Source organism: Mobula birostris, chromosome 4 (genome assembly GCF_030028105.1).
Source record: "Mobula birostris isolate sMobBir1 chromosome 4, sMobBir1.hap1, whole genome shotgun sequence".
In the NCBI taxonomy this organism is placed as follows: domain Eukaryota; kingdom Metazoa; phylum Chordata; class Chondrichthyes; order Myliobatiformes; family Myliobatidae; genus Mobula; species Mobula birostris.
In genome coordinates, this window is record NC_092373.1 from 118,977,245 (window position 1) to 118,995,214 (window position 17,970).

At 38.4% G+C, this 17,970-nt stretch overlaps 1 protein-coding gene across 1 annotated transcript in view; it reads left to right on the forward strand.

Annotated features, from left to right (window-relative positions):
* ap1ar (adaptor related protein complex 1 associated regulatory protein) overlaps positions 1-14,983 on the forward strand; it is an 89,352-nt gene extending 74,369 nt beyond the window's left edge. Inside the window, exons 9-10 of the mRNA XM_072255958.1 lie at positions 6,068-6,190; positions 10,288-14,983. Coding sequence (XP_072112059.1) covers positions 6,068-6,190; positions 10,288-10,553 — 389 coding nt within the window. The 3' untranslated portion in view covers positions 10,554-14,983. The remainder of the gene's footprint in view (positions 1-6,067; positions 6,191-10,287) is intronic.
* The last annotated feature ends 2,987 nt before the right edge of the window (positions 14,984-17,970 follow it).

The window sequence follows — 17,970 nt, forward strand, 5'->3', positions numbered from 1 at the left end:
TTTGAGTATCTGAAGGGGCTGCTGCTCAGGTTCTGGTTGCATTTCAGCTCCGCGCTTCTTATATACGGGCACCCAGTATGGAAGAGGGGTGGGCCGCGAGGAGAATCTATAGGTAGGCTTGCTCCTGGGCCTGGCCAAGAAGGCCAGTCACAGGTCTAGGAGACAGAAATTCGAGTGCTCTGACAGGGCGGACAGCCTGCCACTGTTCTAAGGATTTGTTCGTGCCTGCTGTCCTTGGAGAGAGAGCATGTGATCACAATAAATGCAGTGGGAGTACCTCCCCCCAGGGAATTGACTGTTTCATAGACAGTGGTAATCATATTTTAATTTGAATTTATTCACTGTCTTGTAAATACTTAATGTTTGCACTTTGTGTGTAAGGCTCAGGGCTATCGGCTCGTGTTTGTCTAGGGGAAACCCCGTCCGCCCGCCAAAACCGTGTCTCACAGTTGCGTAGTTGCTGTGTAGTGCACCCTGGTACAAACTCACACATCAAATATCAGACAGCACACGATGTACGATTTACAGATTACACTTTATATATTTTACTGGAACTAGGTGATTAACAGAGATACAATATAAAAGGAAAGTAAAAGGCGCCAAACTTATCAGAGTTCAACCACTTCGTACACAACCATTGGAGCTCAATTAACAGGTCTTCGTTCCACCATTCGACCTCCTGGACCCGCCGCCTGGGACCAACCATGGTGGTCGACCAGAGCGTGTCCAGCACGTCCTTCCTCTTCGGTTCTCCTCCCGAAAAGCCCGTGCACTGACCCAGGTTCCCACACATACAGATAGAATAACATAGCTTCCATTGGGTAGTTCCTCCGTTATCTATAACTATAACCCAAACATTTCAGCTACAGAGAACAGTACCTCATAGTTAATCTTACAAAGAAGCCAGGTCATTATAACACTTCAGAGAAGCCATTTTATAATTAGCAGTTAAACAGTTAACATTACAGTTAATATTACTGAAAACCCTACATGTGCATTTGTTGTGTAAATAAACTTATATGGTTTTATTTTAAAAAATGGACTGTCTTTGTGTCCATTGTTGTGCTTGTTCTGTGAAATGACTCAGAAGATTGTAATTCTTCATCATTAACCTTATTAGAATTGTCTAGGCCTGGAATCCTCCTCTTCCATCTCACATCTCCTCTTCAAAAATCGCCACACTGGACCGTCTTTAGAATGAAAATTTCCCTCCAGTTTTCTACTCCACCAGCAGAGACTGTTCGCTCCCATAAGTCAGTCAGTGGCGCATAAGGGGAAGTTGGGGGTGGTAATTTGGGAAGGAGAGGCTGGCTTCACAGCCCAAGTTGAGCGAGTCCATTCAATGCTCAGAAAACACACTTCTCTCTCTCATCAGCCTACTGTCCTCCCCTCCGTGTAATACAGCACTCACCAATTATCAGCCTACCGTCCTCACCATGCAATACATCACTCACCAATTATCAGCCTACCATCTTCCCCTCCGTGTAATACAGCACTCACCAGTTATCAGCCTACCATCCTCACCATGCAATACAGTGCTCACCAATTATCAGTCTACTGTTCTCCCCTCCATGTAATACATCGCTCACCAAGTATCAGCCTACCGTCTTCCCCTCCATGTAATACAGCACTCACCAATTATCAATCTACCGTCCTCCCCTCCGTGCAATACAACACTCACCAATTATCAGCCTACCGTCCTCTCCTCCGTGCAATACAGCACTCACCAACTACCAATGCCCTCTTCTCTCTCGCATTTAAAAACTGAGAATAATCACAGTCCAACTGCGGACTGTCATACTAGACTGAAATTGTTAACTGGGCTAAATATGTGAAATTCAAAAAATGATGTTTATTTTATCATGATCTCTCACAGAGCTCCTAGTGACCTGTCACTGAACCTAGGGTTCCACAGAACCCAGGTTGAGAAACCCTGTTTAGAGGTACAGTCCTGTGCAAAAGTCTTAGGCACATTTATATAGCTAGAGTGCCCCAAACATTTGCACAGTACTGTAGTAATTTATGTATTGCATTGTGCTGCTGCTGCAAAAAAAACAAGTTTCAAGAGTGATGATAACCCTGTTTCTAATATGGGTCTCTATTGTGGACTGAGACTGGGAAGAGGGTGGGGTGAGGGGACTTGTGGTTGGGAAAGGGGGAAGGGAAAGGGGAGGGGAGGGAGTGGAAAGCACCAAAGAGACTTTCTGGAATAATCAATTTGGAATCAAATGACCTTGCTTGGTATCTCAGGACTGGGTGTATCTACACCTGTGCCATATCCTGCCCCGGCACTCCTTCTCTGAAACCTGTCCCAGTCCCTCCCATGGTGCTCCACCCTCGCCATTCCCAATATCCTTTGCTCCCACCAGATTTACAAACTTGCTCTCTGCTCCACATTGACAAATACTGTACAGTCCATGGGCACCTGAGCTTTATATACCTAAGACTTCTGCACAGTTTTGTACAGTGCAGAACAGACCTCTGTGGCCCTTCAAACTATGCCACCCAGAACCCACCAGTTTAACCCAAGCCTAATCATGGGACAATTCACAACGACAAATGACCTGCTATCCGGTGCATCCTTGGACTGTGGGAGGAAATTGGAACACCCAAAGAAGACCCCCACACACGCGGGAAGGAACATACGAACTTGCTTAGAGGACAGCAGAACTGAACTCTGAACTCTGACACCCCGAGCATAATAGTATTGCAATAACTTCCATGCTACCATGGCACCCCAGGAGGTTCTTGTAGAATTTCAATTAATATCCTCCACGGTTTTTACTGTGAAGGAAGTCATTGTTGTCTTGTGCACACTAGTTGTCTGCTCTGTAGGGTGTGGTCTCTCACTGACTCTATTATGGCTGTTAGATTTACAGAGTATTCCCACAAGACAATGAATCTCAGCATTGTACAGTATAGGGTGACGTATATGTACTGGGATAGTAAATTTCATTTAAACTTCAATGCCTTGGACTACGTGCAAATTACCAGGAGGGAGATATTAGTGGGCTTAAAACACGTTAAGGTGGAAAGTCCCCAGGGCCTGACTGAATGCATCCTCAGACCTTGGGAAATTAAGGAAGAAATTGCAGAAGTCTTTGCCAAGATATTTGATTCATCTTAATCCACAAATGAAGTTACAAAGACTGGAGGGTGGTTAATGTACTATTATTTAAGAAGGACAAAAAAACAAGCCATGGAACAACATACTGACATTATTGGTGGGTAAGTTACTGGAGGGATTTTGAGAGACAGTGTCTATCAACATTTGGAAAGGCAGGTCTCATTGGGGTAGTCAGTTGGGCTTTGTGTGTGGGAAATCATGTCTGATATATCAGAGTTTTTTTTGAAGACGTTCGGTGAAAGTAGGACAATGGGCATTGTCTGTATGACCTTCAGCCAGGCCATTGACAAGGTCCCACATTGCAGGCTAGTCTGGAAGATTTGATCACTTGAGAACCAGAGAAAGATAGCTACTAGATTCATAACTAGCTTTATGATAGAAAGAAGAGAGTGGTCGCATAGGTTGTTTCTCAAAACTGGAGGCCTGTGAGTAATGATATGCCATGGCTTGGCTCTGGAACCTTTGCTCAATAGTTATCGAAATAATTTGAACAAGGCATGGCTGGTAAGTTTGTGGATAGTGCTAACATAACTGGTATCATAGACAATGAAGGTGGTTATCAAAAATTACAGTGATTTCTTGCTCCATTAGGTGAGTGGACCAAACATTGGCAAGTGGTTTTCAATTTGGATAAAGTGTTGCATTTGGAAAGTCAGACTAGTGTACAATTGTACAGTGAAGCATCAGGCTCTGGGGAGTGCTGTAGAGCAGAGGGACCTGGGAGTTACAAGTACATAGTTCATTGAAAGTGACGTCACAGAGAGGGTAGTGAAGAAAGTGTTTGGCAAACTGGCCTACATCAGGGCATTGAGTATATGTGTAGGGCACTATGTCACAATGTCACAGTTGTACTAGATATTAGTAAGACTGCACTCGATATATTGTGTACAGTTCAGGTCACCCTGTTTAAGGAAAGACATCATTAAGCTGGAAAGAGTGCTAAGAAGATTTACGAGGATGCCACAAATTAAGGATCTGTATTGTATGGAGAGAATGGCCAGGGTAGGACTTTATTCCTTGGAAAACTAGGAGATTAAGATATAACCTTAATATCATGAGAATGGATGGAATGAATGTACCTAGTGTTTTTCTTCCCCCATGGAATGAGAATTAAAACTCGAGGGCTTCAATTTAAGGTGAGAGGTGAAAGACTTGTAAGAAATCTGACGGGCAACTCCTTCAACCAAAGATGGTGCATACATGGAATGAGCTACCACAAGTAGTTGATTGACAACATTTTACAAACAATTGAGGTACGTACGAGGGGTGATTGATAAGTTTGTGGCCTAAGGTAGAAGGAGTCAATTTTAGAAAACCTAACACATTTATTTTTCAACATAGTCCCCTCCTACATTTACACACTTAGTCCAGCGGTCGTGGAGCATACGGATCCCTTCTTTATAGAAGTTGGCGTCTTGGACCTCCAGAAAGTGGTCCACAGCAGGGGTGATTGATACGTTCATGGCCTAAGGTAGAAGGAGATGAGTTATTAACTTCAAACTTTCTGCATTATCACTCAGAGTTGAACTGCACGTGCATGTAACGAGAGCTCTATAACACCGACTTCGACAAAGAAGGGATCCGTATGCTCCACAACCCCTGGACTAAGTATGTAAATGCATTGAAAAATAAATGTGCTAGGTTTTCTAAAATTGACTCATCCTACCTTAGGCCATGAACTTATCAATCCCCTCGTATGTGGATAGAGGGATATGGGCCAAAAATAGACCAACTGTTTGGTGGGCATCATGGTTAGCATAGACAATTGGACCAAAGGGCCTTTTTCAATGCTGTATTACTCTGATTCTGTTATACATTCAACAAAATTCTTGCAAATTTACTGTATTTGTCTAGTGATGGTGATTAAAGTGTTAAATATGAATAACAGCTTGTTCCTCTTTGAGTGATAGTTCCCCCCGCCCCAGTTGAGGTTCATAAAGGCTCAGTAACATCTGAAAGGTGATACCTTGGAATGCTATATTCTACTGGCAAACCAGAACATCTTTCCCTCTTCATTGCATGGTGTCAATATTCAGTGCTTGAATTTTTATGCCAGATATAGATGTAGAAAACCTATCTCATCTTAATTATTTACTGATGGTACTAATGAATATTGGAGTATTTGTACTGCAACCACAAATATTTTGGATGCTGTTGTATATATTAATAGGTGTTAAGATATATGAATGATTCGACTGGAATAGATTTAAATTACATTTTCTGTTGAGTTCAAGAACCGCTTAGATCTTATTAATGCAGCATTTTGGGTTTAAAATGTGTTTTCAGCCGTATGATTGTGCCCGATTTTGACACGAACTGCTCTGTAAATCAGATCATTGACATAGGGGGCAACAGAGTGTATGAATTTAAAATTAAACATTTATAGCTGTGTTATAAAATTAAACATACATACCTTCCTTTTACTTGGTGCTTCAATATTGAGAAATAGTTAAATAGTTGCACATGGCAAAATCACACCAAAAACTATGAAATAAAACTGGCCCTTGAGGATTACTAACAGCAAACCATATCTTAGCCTGTAAACCTCTATCCGCTATCTTCCTTTTTACATTACAGAGCCAAACTCTTATAAGAATACAACTTTTCCTTTAATTTTAAGGGAAATTAATAAGGTACTTAATATCATCTTATAAGAGCACCTCATCATACTAAGCAGGCAAAATGTCAAATGAGTGTTGGTAAAGCTCTGTAGGTCAGCCAGCATTTATAGAGAACAGGCTTACTTTGTGAGAATACAAAACACTTTCCTCGGGGAGAGGGTGGTTGTAAAATCATCATGTTTATTGCCTTAATAAACTTAAACATAGAATAATGTTTGTGTCATAGGGGTGGAATAGTATTTAGGTTGACCAAGAAGCTCTATTTCTGAAAGTCAATTCTTTGTGTATTCATTAAGAATTGTTCTTGCCTTCATGCTAGGAGTCTTTGCAGAGCCTACTCTCCTAACGCCAAACACTGAAAGCAGCTGTGACCTAACAACGAAAACCAAATCAACAAATGATGACAGTACATCACTAGACCTCGAGTGGGAAGATGAAGAAGGTAACGTTATTATGATTTGTTAATCTTTTATTCTTAGTTTCAAGTGTTTCACTAAGCAGAAGATGGGAATCTGACATTTGAGTAAAATTTGTTGTAATAAAACTTGTCTAAGCTTACATAAGTTCTCATCCTTTAAAATATGAACAGCATATCATATTTTACACTTTTTTATAAATCTCGAAGCTAAATAAGTGACTAAATATAGAGATCACATAGGCATTGACAACTATAATGAAGAACAAAGTTATGAGCTACGGAAAGACATCAGTGGATTGATTGGAGTAACACAAAAGAAGAAAGTGAAGTTGAATCAAGGGATATGCGCAATAGTGCATTTGGGAAGAACACATCAAACAACGGCATTCATGGTAAAATCATACTGCAGGAAGTATGTGATAAGAAAAAGGAGAAAACAGGAGATTTATGACAATGTTTCTGTTACTGGAAAATGTTGTTTATATGAGAGACAGTCTAGCCCAGGATTATTTTTACTGGAACTAAGAAGTCTTGGGTATAAATTTAATGGAAATGTATTAACTGTGGCTGAGAGGTGGTGAATAGAAGACCTACTTAGCAGCAAGGTAAAATAACTAAATGCCATTGCTATAAGTTAATTGATGGCCAGATGAAAGGAGATCCGAGACCTCCTTTAACCAAAGGAGTAGTAGAATCTGGCACTCAGTGCCAAAGGGTGGTGGAGAGCATTGAACACTCTCTACACATTCCCTACACTTTCCAGAAACAGGCAGTTGAGTGAAGTTCAGTTCCATTTACTTCAATGAAACTGACTTGAAAGTGGAGTGAAATCTCATCCGCTACTACCTTGAGCAGACACCATGGGTGACTGAAGACAAGTTTCCACCCTTTCCCATTTACATCCATGCGATGTGATAATTTATAATCTTTATGATTTTAAACTTTATCTTCTTTCACTGAATTAACACTCTGATTTGAGAACCCAAAATGATTAATTGTTGTGCATGCAAAAAAAATCTCTGTTTAAGGTGCATTTCCTGTCAGTGAAAGTCCTGTGATGGAACTAATCAGGGAGACAATGCAAGCTTGTTGTCTTTTCTATAAATCCAAATTAAAACTTGATGCATTTTTACTCCTCGTCAATACATATTCTGGCCAGAAATTACTTGAAATTTGAGAGGAAGGAATGTGTCACATTGCAGAATACACATTATTTTCCAAATTTCAATAAAAGGATAATGTGCAGTGATATATTCACTACCGCTCCAAGTTACAGCAAGGCATCCATGTTCTACATTCACAAATATTTTATACCTGCCAAAACTGAATCTGCATGGAATTGGGCTGCTACCAGTTTCTATCCAATGTGAGTGCCTGCTGGATGTCATCCTAGAACTCAACCCTGACTCTGCCAAGACAGCTACTACTATGCTCAAGCCTCCCTACTAATATACTCCATTCATGAAAGGCCATAATCCTTCAATAGCAAAATAAGTTGCAATTTAATGCTTTTTTTCCCCTTCTGGAGTGATCACAATGACATGCTGCCTGAGCTGCAGTGCCCATTGCCAGTGATTCCACACTTCCAGAAACATAGTTGTGGCCAGCATCTGAGGACTAGTGTTTCACTTCATCCTCTGGTGTGTCAGGTTTTAACCAATTATCCCTCATAATGAGCTTGTTGGAGAGACCTTAAATTGAAAATACTTCTCTTTCTTCTTCTCTCCTGAATTGTCTCAGACTTCCTGAGGAGAAGTAGAGCTTTCACTGTTCCTGCCTCATTACATTGCCATCTCATTCAGCTGCACTAGATTCTGTGTGCTTGTACATCAGGTCAAGCCGGAACATTTCTAATGCCATGTTAGTACCATGGCAGAAAGAGATTCCAGAGTTATGATAAGCAAAAATCCTACAATATAACTTGGGACAAGATGGTATTTCACCTTATCGTCGCTCCATCATAGATACTCTGCTCTTCAAAGCAATTGCCAAAGCAGTTTAGCAGTACATATGTAATGAGTGAAACATTTGTCATATGGAAGAGTTTCACAAGTACGGTTCTTTGTTGATCATAAATCTTCACGTTGATCAAATCTGTGCTGTAAAATTTGAGAGAAAACACTGCCAATTATATCAAAGAACAAATTAACCATGTACTTCTATTTCTAAATAATAAAAATGTCTGCATCATTATACAAAATTACGTTAAATTAGTGTTCTATGCAGGCACGTCATTATAAAGGAAGGGAAATAAAAGCTATTGCTGTTCCACGTAATAATTGCTGCCTTGTGCACTGACCTGGTTAGAATGCTTTACAAATTAGTTTCAGAATAAGAAACAATTCTTAAAATGCCATGGACCTTGCAATGCTTTTTCCCCAAAAATAATTGGAAATTAACAAAAGTGAAGTTAATTCTATCACCACACCCTCACATTTTCTTTTTACCGATTATAATACCAATTCTGGCTGTTAATGTGACAATTCATGATAGGAGCCTACCCTCTCATTTTATCATTTTTGTTCTTTTAGTTTTGTTATAAGGGCTAAATAATAGGATAAACCTTCTGTCAGCCTGAAATTGCTGCCTGTTTACCCTGAGCCAGGCAGTTTTGTATTTTCTCTCCACAAGTAGCTTTGATCACACTGGGAAACTGATGCCAGCAACATAGTGCTACAGGCTGCAGCACAGGGAAAGCCTCAATACAGACAATCATAGAATGGCTATGGCAGCTGGCACCACATTGCCCCCAAGCTACCTGCCAACAAAGCAGTTACTGGTACTAAATGTCTGGGAGTATCTTAAACAATTAAAAACATTTTGTAGTGCTTGGTATTTCTTTTTAATCTTTCTTTTTTAAAATAAAAAGTTTTTTTGTTTGCCACAGTACCACCCAAAAGTAAAATAAACTCCAGGCAACAGGATAGAAGATGCCACTGCCAGTTGAGGTTAAAGCTTAATTACAGGGAAGTGTTGCCTGTAGAATGGGTGCCTACCCATTCTCTTTTGGATGACAAGGTTCTTGATTTATACTGGGCCCACACCATGCATTGTTAAATTTTATTGCCGCTAAACAGTTTCAGATGGTGGTAGATTACAAGTGGAAGATGCTTGCAAAATTAAAACTGAACTGAGTAGAAAATTCTTCTCACAGAGGGTTGTGAAACCCAGGAATTTGCACCCCCATGCTTTCCTCAGTCATGAAGAGGACATGGATAAATATTTGAAGTTTTGGTGAATTGAGGGCTCCAGGGAGCTGGCATGGAGATGAGATGGGACAGATGAATCAGGATCTTATTGAATGGTAGGGTAGGCTAGAGTAACTCTGTGACCCTCTCCAGCTCCTGCCTAATTGTCTTATTTGCTGGTTTATGGAAATTGGTAGTAAAAGAAAGTAGGACTGGTAGTAAAAAAAAAGTAAAGGAGTGTTCTGCTGATCCATTCAAAGAACCTACTGCCCATGTTCTTAGCTCTTCAATGATATGTTAGTCATCATAAAGTTGATCCACTGGGATTAGAGAACGGAGAATGGGAATTCAAACCACGTCCATTAACCCTGAAGGCCTCAGTAATTAAAATGTGCAGGATGGATGTGAGGACAGGTTTGATCTGGCCCATGTAGAATTCCAACCCAATAAATCCTCCCATGGCCTTGCTCCTCCCTCGTGCAATCCTTAAAGCAACTACCTTGCTGTAATATTGGTCTGCACTGCACCACTGGTTACTTTAGCCCATCTTTTTTGGCAGTCACATCCAAAGATGCTGAAGCTATAAATGGGGATTATCTCCTCATTTCCCTCCAACCTATCTTATTCTTTAAACTTTGACGAAGCGTTTGATCACCTAACCTAATATTTTATTTCTTTGTCCAAATACACTTGTTTGATTACACTCTCTAAATGTCCTTATTACTCTGCTAATGTTAGATGCTTCAGATTATGTGGTGTGTAGATGATTTTTTTTTATTTTATAAAATATTAAAACTGAGTTTTTCCATTTGTACAAATGGTAGAAAATTATTCTCAATGTACTGTTGTACAGCAAAACTGGTTCTTAATTGTTGTATTATACTACTCCATATGTTAAACCTAATGTATGTGTCTTTTTGTAAATGATTCAAGGAATTAACAGAATGATTCCAATGAGAGAACGTTCTCGAACAGAGGAAGATATTCTTCAAGCAGCCATGAGGCACAGCACTCATAGACCTGGAAGCAATCCCTTGTCTGCATCAGATGATTCAACCGGACTAGAATGGGAGAATGATTTTGTCAGTGCTGAGGTGGATGATAATGGGAATTCTGAATATGCTGGTTTTGTAAACCCAGTTCTAGAACTCTCTCCTAGTGATGTGAAAACAACAGATGCTAATCAGCAAGGTAGATAGTGTCCTTGCCAGGTAACGTGGATTGGTTTAAACCAAAATTTTAAGACACTATAAAAATGTTTTTCGATTTTCATGGGACTTTTATTTTTTGTTAACTAGTGCTCTGACTCGACATAGTGCAAAGCAACACAGCTGCTTTGTATTGTGCTCACACATACAATTTATAATTAAGTGCAATTCTTGTAAACTTTCATCTTATGAATGAAAATTTTAAGCCATTACCTTTGGTGTTGATTAAAGTGTGTGGTAAAAGGGAAATGTGACACGGTTTACTTGGTGAAACTTTCTAGCTACATGATGCATGTGGGTAGGTATTCATTGCTAGGAGTCATTGTTGCTGTAGTTTTACAAGAAATAGCAGTGACACTGGATTAAACTTATTATTTAGCGGCTACGTTAGTTTACAAAAATAAGCCTTCTCTAATGTTCTATTGTTCTTTATATTGGAAATTATTCATGGTTGAATGTTCACAGATATTTCTCCAAACTATCAAAAAGCAAAATACAGTGGTTGTTAGAAATCTGAAACAATGAAATAATCAGCCATTCAGACATCTCTGTGGTGAAAGAAACAGATCTAGCAATCCAACATGGTGGCCTGGAGAATACTACTGAAATGTCATCAACCTAAAGTTCAAGCTTTGTTCCTCTGTCTCCGTAGATGCTGCTTGATCTGTTGAATATTTCAAGTATTATTTCTCCAATTTGCTTTATACTTCTTCTTCAATGAAGATCATTCCAATACTCCAAATTATAGATATTTCATTTTGTTAAATCCATTGATTTTTTCCATCTTCTGACACTTTTTAATCTAGTAAAATAGATAAGGTAGTAGGAGATTTTTGTTGTTATGTGACAGGTACCAGGAGACAGTTAGCTAAAATTGTTTTACTTTAAAGCATAACTACTAATAACTTCATCCATGTTTTATAGAATTCACAAGAATTATGAATTCCACAAGCTGGCAATCCATCTTGGTCTCCTAGTACAGAATCAGTAGGGTAACAATTCAGCCTTGGCCTTGTGCAACTAATACACAATATTATAATTTATCTTGTATTCAGTTTCTGAACTTTAAGTATTGTAATTAAATGTACTATGCCTAGAAAGTCACCAAGGTTAATAGTTTAATGGGTTAACATATTGTGCTGTTGTCCTTAAACATGGATTCAAAGATGACTCTGATTTTCCACTTTTTTGTGCTGGCTGCAGGAGTCCTGCGGAAATTCAATTACATAATGTTAAAATATGCCCTTTTCTAGTAGGAAGCACAACAGACAACTGTCCTTAATATAAAATAACATTCTCACTTAGAGAAGCCATTAGTATATCTTGCTTAAGAAATGGATTAGAAATCATGCCAGTGTACTGTAGAGAACAGTTGTGGAATTAAAAGGGTGGCACCTTGTTTAACACAAAGGCTTTTACCTTTCATCTGCAAAATCTGACCTGGAGTACTTGAGAATATTATTCTATTCCTTATCTCTAGCATGTTACAATGTGCACAAGATATTTCCCAAACAAAATTTGTTCTTCAGTTTGTTTATTGAGAAGTTAAATATAAAACTGGGAGTTTTGTAAGGAAATTGTATTCTAAAAATGTTTTGTTCATCAACTGTAAGTCAAAGTCCTTTATGTAGTCCTCCAAAACACTTACAGCTTTTTAGGCATGTTGGTGGTCCTTTTACCTTGACTGTCTTCTGGAATGTAGGCAGCTGCCCTGTAAGGGTATCTGTGTTAAACCTCATGTATATTCTGCATTCCCCAAAGTGTGATGGAAAAAAAATCACAGTGGGTATGAAATAAATGAATGTAAAACCAATTCTGTAATGCAGCAGAACATTGGAAGCTACAGCTTGGAAAACCCATGAAAAGAAACTTCAATAAATGCTTGGGGAAGTGGTGAAAGATGTGTACAGGACAGGAACGGAAGGATGAGTGTGATGTAGCAAACTATGAGGAAGACTGGTTTGTACCCAAATACCAGCATGATCTTGTTGGGATGTTGCAGGTACTTGCTGTAAATTCTGTTACCTGAATCTGAATGCAGTTTGTTCATTACGTCCCAAGGATATTTTAATGCACTTTTATTTCTATAACCTTGTCCATCAGAACTGTTGGCATATTCACATTTGATCATTTCCATCACTCTTAAATATCCTTTAGAACATGTATAGATTCTTACTAAAGTCATTGCTGATGATGAAATACTCTGTGCTCAATTGCCTTCCATCGTTCCAGTTTCAGCAGAGCTAAATATTGTTGCTTAACTCATTCTAATGATCACTCGTTGAAAAGGGAATTGTGACATCAAATTCTCTTTATTATAATATACTCATGAATTAATATATTAATAATGACAAAATAAATGTAAAGTTGGATTTAGAGTGAAATATACAGGTATAATTGCTTTAAAATGTGCTTTGATCACAGTCCAAAAAAAAGAGAAACTTAAATTCTGTTTTTTAGTGTGACTATTCTTAAAGATATTTCTTGCTCTTAATGGCAATAATGAACTTGTAAGCTTTTTGGAGTGTATGCCTCTGCCTCTTTTTAAATACACCACCAATTGTTGCAGTTGTCTTTGTTTTGTTTTGTGAACCAGTGAACTGTTCTAATCAATTGTGAACCTGAAATCCAAACCTTGATAGTGAGGTACAGGCCTATATCAAGTCTTCCCTTCCTGGGCAAGATTCTTAAGAAAGTCATTTTCAACCAACCTTCTGAATGAGAACAACATTTCCTAGAAAATTTCAGTCAGGTTTTAGAGCAAGCAGTGCGCGCCGTTACCAAAATTGTCAGCAGCCTTAAGCTCAGTGCAGATGCCAGTAGAGTCTCGATTCTAATTCTCCTAGATCTAAGTGCTGCCTTCGACACAATTGACCACAACATTCCAGATTGCCTTGAGAACTGGGTTGGCCTCTCTGGCTGTGCCCTTAATTAGTTTTTTTCATTTGTCTGTCTGGAGACCAATTTTCTAAGAGATTTAATGTGTCTTTTGGTGTTGCTCAGGGAAGCTGTCTTAGCTCCTACTCTCTTCCTTATACATTGTCCCTTCAGAAGACGTCATTAGAGAGCATAGAGTTTGATTTCCAGAGTTAGGCAGATGACACACAATTGTTTATCGTGTTTAAATCTGATGATGATAACACCCCATCTTCTCTGACTTATGGTCTGGCTGCAAAAAAACGACCGGATGAGCAATAATTTCCTAAAACCAAATGAAGATAAAACTAAAATAAAGCACTCACAAAATGCTGGAGGAACTCAGCAGGCCAGACAGCATCAATGGAAAAGAGTAAACAGTCGATGTTTTGGGCTGAGACCCTTCATTAGAACTAGAGAAAAAAAGATGAGAAGTCAAAGCAAGTAGGTGGTAGGAAGGGAGGAAGAAATACAGGGTAGTTGGTGCTAGGTGAAACCTGGAGGGTGAGAGAGGTGAAGTAAAGATCTTGGGAAGTTGTTTATTGAGAGAGATACAGGGCTGGAGAAGGGGAAATCTGATAGGAGAGAACAGAAGGCTATGGAAGAAAGAGAAGGGGGAGAAGCATTAGAGGGAGGTGATGGGCAGGTAAGGAGATGAAGTGAAGTTCGAGAAATCGATGTTCATGCCATCAGGTTGGAGGCTACCCGGACAGAATATAAGGTGTTGCTCCTCCAACCTGAGTGTGGCCTCACCGTAGCAGTAGAGGAGGCCATGAATAGACATATCAGAATGGGAAGTAAAATTAAAATGGGGGAATATTTTTGGTTGGTCCCAAAGCCAAAAGAGATAAACTTATTGATAAACTTGGGAACTTGGCTCCCCTTGTACAATCAGAAGGAATAAGCCTGGGTGTTTTCTTGGATTCAGATCTGAAATTTAAATCCCACATAATGAATGTGACCTGAGCAGCAACTTAGGAAATATTGTAAAGGTACGTCTGTGTCTGTCACGTAATGATGGTGAAAAACTAACTCATGTCTTTGTATCAAATAGACTAGATTTATCTATTCGTTGAAATAAAGTTCAAAGTAAAATTTATTATCAGAGTACATGCATGTCACCACATACAACCCTGAGATTATTTTTCCTGCAGACACAATTAGCTAATCTACAAAACAGTAACTGTAAATAGGATCAATGAACAACAAACGGTGCAAACACAAATATAAATAAATAGCAATAAATAACAAAAGCATGAAGTAACGATATAGAGTCCTTAAAGTGAATCCATCAGTTGTGGGAACACCAGAAATAGAATGAGTGTAGTTATTCTTTTGTTCAATTATGGACTATGCACCAAAACGTTGAAATTCAATACCTAAAACTATAAGGAATTCAGACTCAGTTGATACTTTTAAACGCCAGCCCAAAACCTATTTATTTAACCTTTGCTCTTAACTAACATCTTTGTCTTTTATTTTCATGTTTGCATCTTATTCCATTGTAAAGCACTTTGAACTACATTGTCTGTATGAAAAGTTCTCTAAATAATTTATTATTATTGAACAACTTTAATAATTTAAATACTGCACATATTATTAAACAGTTCGTGCAAACATTGAACAAATCAATGTTTGGTCATTTGCACCAAGGTTCTTGGTACCAAGCTAAATGAGTAATCTGTTTAATAAATACCTTCTGAAGACTCGTGGTTTCTGATGCCACCCCTCCAAGGAAATATTCTTTCTGCTGTAGTGAAAAATGTCACTGTCCTAACCCTTAATTGATGTTATACATTTTATAAAAATCATTCGAAGTGTGTTCTCCTCTTAGTCCCAGCATAAATCTAATTAGTGAAGAGCAGACGACTGGACCACTCAACTCTGAACCTAAGTTCAGCCTTTTCTTTCCACTATGTGGAACCAGGAAATCTTGGCAGTAGAAGTGTGGTGTTTTGTTTAATTTGGCTCAGAATACTTTCAACACCATTTTCCATGTCAGTTTTTTTCTATTACATGGCTGGTTGTGGCAAATTTTAAAAACTTGAAGGAAAAAGAGCAAAATTAATCTCCTTTGAAGTCCCATCTCAAAATTTTTAGGTTTAGGCACCTCAAACATCATCCTTTGGTGGTGTTCCAATTGGTTCTGATAATCGCAAGATGATTTTTTGATTCTTAATACATTCAACAGTAAGTCTCTTGTTTAAGAAATTGGGGTAAAATGTAACTGCAAAGTGGTAGTAACATATGCATTTCCTGAAAGGCAGTGATTCCATCAATTGCTGCCTTTTCTGAATAGTGCTCCCAAAGGTCTTAAATGCAGGTTAGGAATACAATTAATAATGGCCAGCCTTAATTAACAGAATGAAATGGACAGACCCAGAATCAATGTGTTTCACTTGAAGGATTCAAAATATGGCTTCCAGTGATTTCTAACACACCCTTAGTTTCTGTTGTGTATTCTGTGATCCCTTCCAATATGAAAGTAAATTTTTCACTTCAGTAGTTAACTTTTTCAGCTGTGTTCACTGAGATAGGAAAATCTTTAAGCTGTGTTTGAGGTTCCTGTTTTTTCCTAGTATGCTACATTTGACTTTAGAGCCTGTCAACCTTCTCCATTTATGACAAAATATGCTTTAACTTTTTTTCTGTTTTAACTTTGACAAAAATATCAGAACTTCCCTTGTGACATCCTTTGTATTAGTTTTCTTGCAATGTGGATAAAATTAGCCAGCAGATACTGCCAGATCCTCCTTAAGCAATCAGGTTCACCATGTGATATCCGAAATCCTGTGCAAATACAGCTGCTTTAACTTCTCTGGGTCTACTGAAAATCATTGACTTTCAATGTTATCTATCTTTCTCTCCACAAAAAAATGTACAAATTTTAAAAATTACTGCAAAATTATCTGCCAAATTTCAGTCCTAGTGAAGACATTTTTAAATGTAAATCAGTAAAGGAAAGTTTATCTCCATATTATCACATGAGTTCATCAAAGAATAAGATGATCCCCTTTTGAGAAATGAAGTAATGGTATCAGAACATGGTGCAAATTGTAATCCTTCATCTACAGTAGATAGAATCATTTCAATCCTTTAAGCAGTGGGCTTGCGTGTGCTGCTGCTGAATTTTCTCCCGGGGTTTAGTCTCCACCACCTGTATACCAAATGACATTACCTCCACAGCAATCTGAATATAGTCACATCTTGAGGAATTTTTAAACAAGATATTGGGAAAATCTGAGTGACAGCAGCTAGGTTTACTTTACATTGATATATGGATGGAGGGAAAATAGTTTTCTCCAGTTACAATGTATTTTATCCAACTTTGCAATTTGTTTCCTGCCTCACCCCAATATTTACTCTCCCTCTCCACTATTTATAACATGGTAATTGAAAGCGTAATTTTTCGGTTAGTTAGAACAGTTGGAATCAAATTATGCAATCTAGTTTCAAAGAACCACAGTCCAGGGTACAATGTGCAGGTGGGACTATATATCCTGGTCATTTCTTTAGAGTTGCCAACAACACCATACAGAAGATCAATCAGTGAAGGAAACTATCCCACCGTTACCGTCGGAGACATGCTCTCTTTTCATTACTACCATCAGGGAGCTGGTACAGGAATCTGAAGACCCCACACTCAATGATTCAGAAACAGTTTCTTCCCCTCTGCCATCAGATTTCTGGATAGTCCATCAACACTACCTTATTATTCCCTGTTTTGGCACTATTTATTTTGTAATTTATAGTAATTTTGTGTCTTTGCAATGTACTGCTGCCACAAAACAACAAGTTCCACATCATGTAAGATTGATAATAAAATTGATTCTGATTCTCAGTTGTGAAAATATGCTAATTAACATCGGTCTGGAGCTTGTTGAGCCAGATCATAGATTTGAATTCCTTTCATCAGTTAAGTATACTTGAAATCTGGAGAGAAAAAACTCCCAGCTATGGTTGACTCTCACAGTTAAGTACTTAGAGAAATGCACAAAAAAAGTTTTCAAATTTGACAATCTATAGTTGCAAATTTCTACAAAAAATGTTATGTACATAGCAGAGCTATATGAATTAGTCCAATCCAAGGATGATACTAACATAATCTTCCATGAGGAATTAAAGAGATCAGATGCCTTTCACTGTTGCATTTTCAAATATTTCCAAGAAAATGCTTCTAAGGTATTTCTTAAACTGAATAAGAGGATGAGTTTGATTCCAGATTGAATTGCTGCTCTTTATTGGGTCCTCCCAACTGAATCTGAAAGATGATTTTGTGGTTAAGTGCTGTTATCAGAGTAGGCTGAACTGATTGTAGTTCAAAGTCATAGGGACATGTAACACGTGCAGGAGGGTTTTGTTAGTGAAGGCCTCAAGAAGGATGTATTGATGTTTCATTATTTTCCTTGTCCTTTATGCGAAATGTATGTGCACTCTGAGTGTGGAATGCAACCTACAAGTTGTGTTATAATAATCCATGGTTTATTGGTGG